Source organism: Cricetulus griseus (genome assembly GCF_003668045.3).
Source record: "Cricetulus griseus strain 17A/GY chromosome 1 unlocalized genomic scaffold, alternate assembly CriGri-PICRH-1.0 chr1_0, whole genome shotgun sequence".
Taxonomy (NCBI): Eukaryota; Metazoa; Chordata; class Mammalia; order Rodentia; family Cricetidae; genus Cricetulus; species Cricetulus griseus.
The window spans coordinates 115,653,017-115,662,996 of NW_023276806.1; the positions used below are offsets into that span (position 1 = coordinate 115,653,017).

The 9,980-nt window shown below is 39.1% G+C and overlaps 1 protein-coding gene across 2 annotated transcripts; it reads right to left on the reverse strand.

Annotated features, from left to right (window-relative positions):
- Ttc14 (tetratricopeptide repeat domain 14) lies at positions 1–9,380 on the reverse strand. Of its 2 annotated transcripts, XM_027391997.2 has the most exons (12): positions 9,125–9,380; positions 8,533–8,657; positions 8,227–8,426; positions 6,929–7,013; positions 6,675–6,804; positions 6,324–6,479; positions 5,877–5,948; positions 5,348–5,467; positions 5,127–5,249; positions 3,254–3,371; positions 2,239–2,348; positions 1–1,485 (listed from the first exon to the last, which is right to left on the reverse strand). In XM_027391997.2, the coding sequence occupies exons 1-12, from the start codon at positions 9,280–9,282 to the stop codon at positions 567–569; spliced, it is 2,316 nt and encodes a 771-aa protein (XP_027247798.1). In that variant the 5' UTR covers positions 9,283–9,380; the 3' UTR covers positions 1–566. The 2 variants fall into 2 exon arrangements, with proteins under 2 accessions (XP_027247798.1, XP_035306375.1); XM_035450484.1 differs by lacking the exon at positions 6,324–6,479.
- Between the last annotated feature and the right edge of the window lie 600 nt (positions 9,381–9,980).

Genomic DNA, 9,980 nt, shown 5'->3' on the forward strand with positions numbered 1-9,980 from the left:
TTAACAAATTTTCATGGTCTTATTCTTAAGGTATTTTGTTAAGCTGGGAAGAAATCAATGTTCACAAACCATTTACATCAGGCGTTAGTGGTAAATCAAGTCATAATTTATCACTTAAAAATGTTGCAAAAATTTTAATGCCTAGAACAAATGACTTAAAATAGTACCTAAGAAACATTCAATTATATAATATCCCCTCCCCCCAAGCTAAGGGCTTTTTAACAAAAGAGAATAAAGTATTATTTTGATAAAACAATCCAACTGTTCAACGCAAACATATTTCTCTCCAACAGTGAAATATGATAGGCCCAGGATTCTCACAAGCCACAATACAATGAAGAAACAAAGCGCTCTGAAAATACCTTTAGGTGAAATTGTCAGAGTAAGAGCTACAGCTGCACATAACCACATACTCGAAGCACTGACTATGATAAAAGGGCTGATAACTGAAACAAAACTGAGAAGTGTCTTGTAATCTGCTACAAACCACTTTAGACCCAGAGCCGATTGGTGAGACTAAAGCATCCCCAAACTTCTGAAAATTTAGTGAGGCTTTCCTAAGCAGATCATTTTTTTGGCTTATTTCCTTTTTCTTTCTCAAATTCAGCTATCTGATTAAATATATTGAGTAAATTTTGAGGTAAATTTTTCTTAACTCTGTTTTCTGGTTGCTCTTTGCTATTTAGTGTTTCTTCTGGAGCCTCGGTTTTGTTACCCTCCCCAGAGCTGTCCTCCTTTTCATATGCACGTTCTCCCTGATTTGTATTTAACTGGTATCTTTGCTCATGTCTACTGTCACGTGATCCAGAGTAAGCGTATTTTTTGTGTTTTTCAAGTGACTTCCAAGAGTAGTCCGAACTTGCTGGTGAAGTAGAGTACTTCACAGAACCTGGCTCCCACCTTCTAGTGTGATCTTTTCTTCCTTCTGTGTCCTTTTCAAATCTCCTATAACTAGATGCTTTCATCTTGTCCTCTGAATTTCTACAGAAGGAATCCGAGGAATTTCTCCTACTGGAGAAATATCTTTCTGACTTATATGGCTTTTCGGTTTTGCTACTACCTGCCTGAGTTTTATAGCTATTGTAAAAATCTCTTGTGTCTTCAGACCTACCTCCCGAGCCATCTGGCACTTCACCTGAAGAGGTGAGAAGGCATCTTTCTCTCTCTTTTACCTGTGTGCTTGGACATTGTAACCTATCCTGCTTTTCCAGCAGTTTCTCCACTTCCTGTTTCTGATTAAGGAAAGATGCTGAAGTATTAGTTGGAACTGGGTAGCAATCATCTTTCCTATTCTGATCTAAATGACTTGAAGATGTCTTAGACCAGTGCCTCTTTGAACTTCGAGAAGACTCTGAACGATTCCTCTTACTTTTCTTATGCCGTTTGTGACTAGAAGAGGAAGAGGATGAGGAAGAAGAAACGGATTCATCAGCAGAAGAAACACTTGAAGAGGAAGATGACGATTTTCTTCTTTTCTTCTTTAGCCTTAAAAAAAGCAGTTAGCTCATCAGACATGGGGACTACAAAAATGTTAGTCAAATAACCCTCAAGATTTGATCTTATTTTGTATCACTTGAAGATGTTCTATAAGTTGACACTGAGACATAAGAATCTCAATTACTGCATTAACTTTTTCCATGAAGCATGACTTTTGAGAACATCTCTGGAGACAGGCGTCGCTATGGGCAAATCCACTACTTCTGAAAGATGCAGTGACTTTTCTAGATTGCTTATGTCTACCTGGACATGTAGGAAGCAACCCGAGTTTTCTATCTAGCTACCTCTAGTTTCTTCGTGTTCCCCCACAGCACAATTGACATTTTAGGGCCAAATGGATCTTTACTGAAGGTAGGAACGGACTATCCTGTACACAGTAGGATGTTTAACTATGCCTATGTTCTCTACACAGTAGATGTGACTATTCTTCCACAACTTACAAAGACTATAAAACAAACCACCAATATCCAGGAAATCACAGCTCCTCTTCTAAAAGCCTATCTCCCAGAAACAGTTAAATAAGTTATTTTATATTTTAACCCCAGTTTTAAAAAAGAATTCTAAGCTTAGACTCTGCTTAATGTTTTTTACAGACAAACATGTGGGGTCATATGCTTGCTAAGAATTATCACTTGGGAAACTTTTTTTTTTTTTTTTTACTTACTTTACCTCCATATGGCACTCTGGTTTCAACTCAGTGGTTGCTTGTAAGTTTAAAAAATACCGAATATTATAGTTTACCTTTTCTCCTCTTTTAAGAGCTTACGCAACTTTTCTGCACTTGTTTCTATTTTCTTTGTTTTCTGCTTTTCTTCCTTTTCAGCTTGTTTTTCTCTTAATTCCAAAGATTTCTTTTAGAACCCAGATATCGGAAAAAACCATACGTTAAAAATAAAAAATAGCAGAATATGCAAAAAACAGTATTTAAAAGACCATCCCCCCAACCAGAAGCCCAATTTAGTATAATCAAATTACCATATAACCAGTATGAAAGAAGTTATTTTTTTCCAAATAAAAAAATTAATGACACACGTTTGGCATTAATCATTTGAATGGCCAGAACAGTATTGAGGACCATATTGCAGTTGGTATCCCAAGAAAAACAGGGAAGCCATTGCAGTAGTACCAATGACCCAGAATGCAGGTAAGATAAAAAGATGAAAAGTTATTTTTAAAAATTGAAAAATGTAAACAGGACACAAATTTTACAAACAAAATTCAAATAAGGACATTCCACAGAGGTGAATTGAGGGGAAAATCACCATGTTCAAATACAAACCATTTTAAAAATAGCACAGCCCAGTTGGATGCATGATTACATAAGAAATCATTTTCCAGTTTGTGGATGGGGATGAGCAGCACCAGATGTCACAGACACAGCAGCAATGGTCCAATTCAGAAGAAAATGCATGAGAAAACATCATCATCAGTATTACAGGAAAGGACAAGTAAAAAATGTCTACAAAGGTTTGCATAATTAGCTCAATTACACCAGCAATACTCATAATCTTATAACCACCAGGTAAGCTCTCTACAAAGGGGAACAATCAAAATCACACACTGAATTTAGGCATAGGCATTCTCTTTCAGGGCATTTTTACTTTTGAGTACAAGCAATGCAATGCCAAACCTAATTAGGAAAAGCTATACATTTTCCAAATGTTCATTTAGGTAACCTAGTTTTTCAGAAAAGAAAATGGCATTTTGACATTAATTTTAAATGCCATTAAATTTCAAAGAGGAAATAAAGAATCACCTGCATATGTTTATGAAGTTTCTGCAAAGCATCCTCTGCATCTTTAAATGTCTCATCCAAAGCCAGAGCTTTCTTATAGTAACTTTCAGCATTTAAAAACTTTTCTTCTTCTTCTAACCTATTAGGAAGATTCAACATTTGTAAAAACAAATTTATCCAAGTATACACACAAGCTATCAGAGGTTTATGATAGCACTCAGAGGAAAGTTTTCTTTAGCAAATTATTTTCTAATCACCCACTCATGTGCTTACTTAGTAAAAACTTACATAACATGGCGTTTTAAAAGTAGTTATGAAGTTTTCCTTTCTATGGAGAAATTTTCATTGGAAATCCATTGGAATTCTTTGGAAATAACACATACACACAGGTTTGTAGATACCATTATAACCTACAATCATTAGTATCATATAATCTACAAGTCTATGCTGTGAAAAATCAAAATTAGAATGTTTGGGTGGGTGTTATCTCACCACTTGGGAGGCAAAGCAGGGGAAAGTAACTATGAGTTTGAGGCTAATCTGGCCAATAAGTAAGTTCCAAGTCAGCCAGGGCTAAACAGAAAAAGGAAGTTTGGATATACTGTAGTGATAGGACTTTACAAAGTATTTCTAGGGAACATAAGGAAAAAAAATCATTTCTGTAAAACAAATGGGATTACTTTTATGTCAATAGACTACATGTAAGGAGCTGAAGGACAAGAAAAATCATGACTAATACTTGTGGTTTGGATAACTGGTTAATGTTGCCATTCACTCAGCTAAAAGTACCAATACCAGGAATAAGACAACCTCATTTCAGTGGTACTAGTTATTTACTTGGTAACAACGAAAAACTTCTCCAGTCACTAACTGAAATCTCATTAATTTGAATTTGTGGGCATTCTCGTCCTACAGATACTTGGATGGAAAGCTTATCCAAGCAAGAATGGCCAGACAGAAGATATACAATATAGAAGAGATCAATCTTTCTTCACTAATAGCAGAGAGGACTAGAGATGTAGTTCACTGGTACAGCACTTGCCTGACATGTTTGAGATACCCTGGATTCCATTCCCAGTAGTGTAAAAAACACTGATATTATTATAACATTCTATGCCTTTTAGTTATCAAAGCTGACTACTGCTTGTTGGAACAGGTCCATGAATGAAGCTGTGTGAGATTTCTGACAGCTTGTGAGACAGCTCCAAGTAAACAAGACGAGTCTTGTAACAAGGATTTGTTATTGGCATATGCTTTAATGCCCTTCCTAGGAGTAGTACATAGTAGTGGGTTTACTTCAGATTTAACATTGCTTCTTAATTTTGTTAGTGAAAAATGTTTTTACACATGGGTTGCCCTTGTGGACTGTACACAGCCTAAACTCTTACAACCCTGCCTAACCCTCAGAACACCCTCAGATTATAAGCTTTCTGATGCGCTGAATAAAGCTGGCTATTGCATGAGACTTTAGCCTGCCTCATTTTTAGGCTCTACTCTCCCTGGTTCAGACCACCAACTTGAGTGGCACCACTGCCAAATACTTCTAACTCCACCATTTAATCTGAATTTGCAGGATTTACCAGACAGAGCAGAGCTATAAGCTGAATATAACAGCAGAATCTTAATCACAATTTACTAGAAACCTCGTAATTTATACCTGCAGCATTACATAACTATTACAATAAAATGATAAAAAAATTAAATCCTTAATTACAGCAAAACCTTCTAATAAGGCAGGAAAAAGGGATCAAAAGGCCACCTGCCACATGAAACTGAAGCAAAGAGTACTTTGAATTGTATATACTAAGAAGCTACTTTGTGACATAAATCTCAGGGCATTATAGGAGTTGGTTGCAAATTAGACTTTTATTATTAAATGAAACCCCATACTTACTGCCCTCCTCTTTCTACGAGGGTCTGGCAGAGGTATTTTCTTGCATTCCTGTGAGTTGGGCAGTTTTCTAATGCTAGCTCAAAATCTTCTATTGCTTTGTTCAGACTTCCTTTTGTTGCATATCTAGAGACATTAAACAAAATTAGAGAAATCTAATTTTGTGACCTACTTAAACATTTTTCATTCTTAAAAATATTCCTTAAAATCCCAAATTCACTTACAAGGCTCCACGAGCTACCAGAGCTTCCACATTTTGCTTGTCTATTTCCAGAGCTTTATTGTATTCATTCATAGCATCCACATGTCGCCCAACCTTAAAATAATCGACACCAATCTTCACACTGAAAACACATTTATAAAACATCAGGAACATTTCACAAAGCATCTATAAATAAAATGTTAGTATGGATGAGTATTGAAAGAAAATACCTTTAAATTGGATAAATACTAGCTTTCAAATTACTCTCAATATACTTAAAAAGCACACTGCTTTTATAGATTGTCATAGCAAACATTTATGAAAATTCAGATATCAAGGCACTAATTCTTTCTGGAAAACAATTCTAAATAAAACTTAAGTCTGTTAAGATTCCAATGTTAAGACCAATATAATACCTATACAAATAATGTCAAGTAAGTTTTCATTCATTTGTAAACACATTCTAGTCTTAATGATGAGGGAAGAATGCACGCCTAACTAAAACTTTCATACTGGATAACTGCGACTGTTAGACAAAACAACCTCCATACCATTTTAAAGCCCAAGATGCTGACTGCTTCTTTCTTAAAGCCAAAGCAAAATCATCTTCGGAGAAATTTTTGCTGTGAAAGAAAATGACAGTCAAAAAATGTAAATACTTTAAAAGTATAGTTCATTCTATCTCTGGTAGATACTCAACATTAAAATGTCAAGCAGGATATTTGTCTTGCATTTGTACCATATAACTATCAGATATGAATATTGCTGTCAAACAGTATTTTTCTTAAGCATATGCACAGTTTCTATACCCCTTTCTACTTGGTCACATGGCGCATCCCTATCATTGCTTAGTCCAGACCAGGAGCAAATATGACTGCTCACTTCATTCAGCCTTTGGCATATTCCTGTTGTTATGGTCAAGTATGCTCTTCAGCTATTCAGTTTCTGAGCTAATCCATTCCCCTCACCACTCAAAGAGTATGCAGATCTACTTTTACCTTTGTAGGCCTCTCATTAAAGATGGTGGATGAGATTCATCTATTCCTAGTTTCTCTAGAAGGAATTCCACTACTCCTGGATTAACAAATCCCAGAGAACTCTGCATGATATTTTCATAGGACTCCAAAGAATTACTATTTAGTTCAACACTCCTCCTTAGGGGAGAAAATCAGAAACACAAACACATGAGTACCTGCTTCTACTAAAGGAAGACATTACTATATGAGCCTTAAATACTAATACCATTTTTTGTACACCAACCCTAATTTAAAGGTTATGAAAATGAAAACTCACTTTACAATAAAAACATTATAGCTCTACTTTGTTAGGAATATATAAAAGATAAATACCTGTAGTACAAAGGTAGCTCTTCAGAAGTAATCACACCTAGTTTAATGCTAGACATCTGTGGTGGAAGAGATGAGCTGTACAGAGATACTGCAAGTTTTTCGTGATATCTGTCAATATCCTTGATTCCAGCTTAAAAACAAATAGGATCAAATAATAAAAAAGTGAAAACAAAAAAAAGCTTTTCAAAGATTACCTTCATTATACTTTCAACATTAATTTGAAAATTTTTAATTAGTATGTTGAAACTGATCACCTCGAATTATGTCACCAGTTTGGTAATACGATAAAGGATCTCCATGGTTACTGTGAGAAGGCACATCTCTTAAGGGACAAAGAGCCTGCAATGAGAAGTATTTGAAACCACCACATATTTCACTCTTTGACAAGAACAGTAGCTTTTTTTAAAAAAAGATCTTAGCTACTCATTATGAATGTGTAACAACACTAACATCTAACACTATTTTCTTTATAATGAATATATAACTATACAACATTTATAGGGTGACAATTCAATATACATATACAATGTATAATTATCCTAGTAATAGAAATACAACAATTTCGTTTAGTCTTCAAACTTTCTGGTTATAAACTTCAGTCACACTAGTGTGTATAGAACACTTTTCCTCTAATCTAATTGTATTTTGGCATCAGTTATCTAGCTTCTTTCTATCCTCTCAACCCCTTTCTGACTCTGCTTACCACTATTCTCTCTTCTTTGGTATCGACTTTTTGACTTTTATACACAACATGAAAATGTGGAATTTGTCTTTCTGTGTTTAGTTTATTTCACTAAAAACAGAGTCTTTCAATCCCATCCATTTTGCCACACATGGCATAGTTTTATTCTTTTGATGGCTTTATGCATCGGTTAACATACATGTCAGTTACTTAAATTCAAGATTTGTATTTACAATTTATAACAAAACAGATATTTGTATTTGCTAAATGAAATGTGAATTCTTAAGATTTGTAGTTCTTCCTTTTCAGATGGTGAGATAAAACAAAATCAACTGTTTTAAAGGGAAATATTCCAAATTGAGGCCAACTATTTCATTATAGTGGAAGAATGTTGTACGTTTATTGTGAATATATGACAAAGTTTTTGCTAAATTACTCATATGCAAACATCTAATGCCCAATTATTAAGCATCTTTTTAACCAGAAGATATATGTCCAGAATACCAATGGATAATCTTATCAACTAACAGAGCTATGATTTTAAAAAGGAACTGACCTGCAACCAGAGTCCCCCAAACCCTAAAAAACAAAAATGGAGGAAATGTAACACTAACTAGAGTACTTTTTTTTTTTTTTTTTTTTTTTTTTGAGACAGGCTGGCCTCTGAACTCACAGAGACCACTTCTGCCTCTGAGTACCAGGGTTAAAAGCCTGCACTACCAATGTCCAACTCACTAATGCTTTTAGTAAGAAGAGCCACTACGTTTTCTTCAGCTTACAGCTAATTCCCAAAAGTATCCCAACAGGTAAATTTAAGCAGAACTGAATAAGCAGATAACTTTTGCATGGGATGATTACTGAGTAACTTACTGTGATTTCTAAATGAGATATGTCTCTCATGATGCCACTTCCTAAACAGATCAACACCATGAAAAAACCGAATTCTCGGATAGAGCTGATTCTTCCAATCACTATATCACCACGTTCAATATCTCGGAAAAACAGCTCTCTCCGGTCCATGCTTGGGATCTCCATGAACTGCTCTAAAGGTGGCATGACCGCATAATGATCTGGAAAAAAAAAAAAGTAACATCATCACAACAATTTCGACTTCCCTCCCCTTTTCATGTACTGCTAAACACCAAGCCACTAATCTTGAAAGCTTTCCAGACTTACTGTCATTGTCGTCATGCACTTCGGAGGGTGTAGGTGCATCTGATTTCCAAGACAGTGCAAAAAGCAGATCTGCTTTTTTGGAGATGAATTTTTGTATTTCAATGTTGTCAACCCTCTTCTCTTTCCTGGAAAGCAAAGGCGTGTGATTCCTATTTCCTACGAGCAAAGCTTGCTCTTGGACATCCGAACTCGTGCCAGTGCTTTTTCATCAACCACCCTTCCTCCCCAGGTTCCATCCAGGCTGTGTCTCTGGAGCGAGTTTTATTTATCTTTATTATTTCCGCTTTTCAATGGGTGTTCATTTAGTGCAGGACACCTCTGGGGAGCCCTCTCCTACCACGCGAATCCTGGGAGTCGAACTCGGGTCAGGAAGCTTGATGGCAAGTGACTTCACCCACTGAGCTCGGGAAGAAGTTTGAAGCCCGTTCGTTCTCCCAGGGTCCCCACTTGGAAATGGGGGCGGGGGAGGCTTTGAAAGCTTCGCCAGAAGGGGTCAGAAGGAGCACCCCGGGTCTCTCCGCCAGGAGCCACCCGGGACTGCTGCACTCCACCCTGCCCTGCGTCACGCCCGGCCCAGGTGACGGCCCCGTACCTGCCAGCTCCCTGCGGAGGCGCCGCGCCGCGGGCGGGCTCGGCCGCCGTGCCCAGCAGGCTACGGAAGTGCGGGTTGTCTTGCTGCTCGCTCCGCAGCAGCGACAGCAGCGCCGGGCCGTGACAGCCCAGCGACTGCCGCAGCAAGTCGCGGTCCATGGCGAGCCCGCCAGGACCCGGCTCCCAAGCCCGCGATCCCGCAGGCCGAGGCACTCGGAGCCGCCGCCAGCCACGGCAACCTTCCGGAAGCGCTCACGGAGGGGGGGGGGGGCTGCCTGGGTCTCGCGAGACCCAGCGGGACTACGGAAAGCCGCAGGAAGCGTGAAACGCGTCCGGCGCCGAAAGCGGCGGGGTAGGGCTCGAGGTGTGAATTGTGGGAACGCTTGCGTTAATTAAGCTCGGACGTCTTGTGACGTGCTTCCTAGGTCCCGCACGGCTCGAGCTCGGGTCTGGGGGCTCTGTATGCACCCTGCGTCTCCGAGTGCAGCGCGCGCCCAGGGCAGGAAGTTCCCTCAGCTCTGTCTGCTGTGGGCGGGGCGCAACGTGCTCCCTCAGGGCACCCTCCGGGTAATCGATGTTCCCTCCCAACCTCGGTGCCATAACTGTCCCAGGAACGGTGCCTTGGGGGCCGAAGGGCCGAGAAAGCCAGGGAGCTGCCACGGACTCGGCCGGCGGAGGTGTGCCCACCGTGTACCCCACCGTCCAGCACAAGCCAGGGTCGCTTTAAAGGGCCATGCGCATGCCCGGCTCTGGCTGTGGCTTTGTAAGGTGACGTCCTTCGCAGGCCTGCTGTACACAGTGTGACAGAAGAACTTGAGGTGGGCGTGCCCAAAACTCTGGCGGGGGGTGGCTGGCTG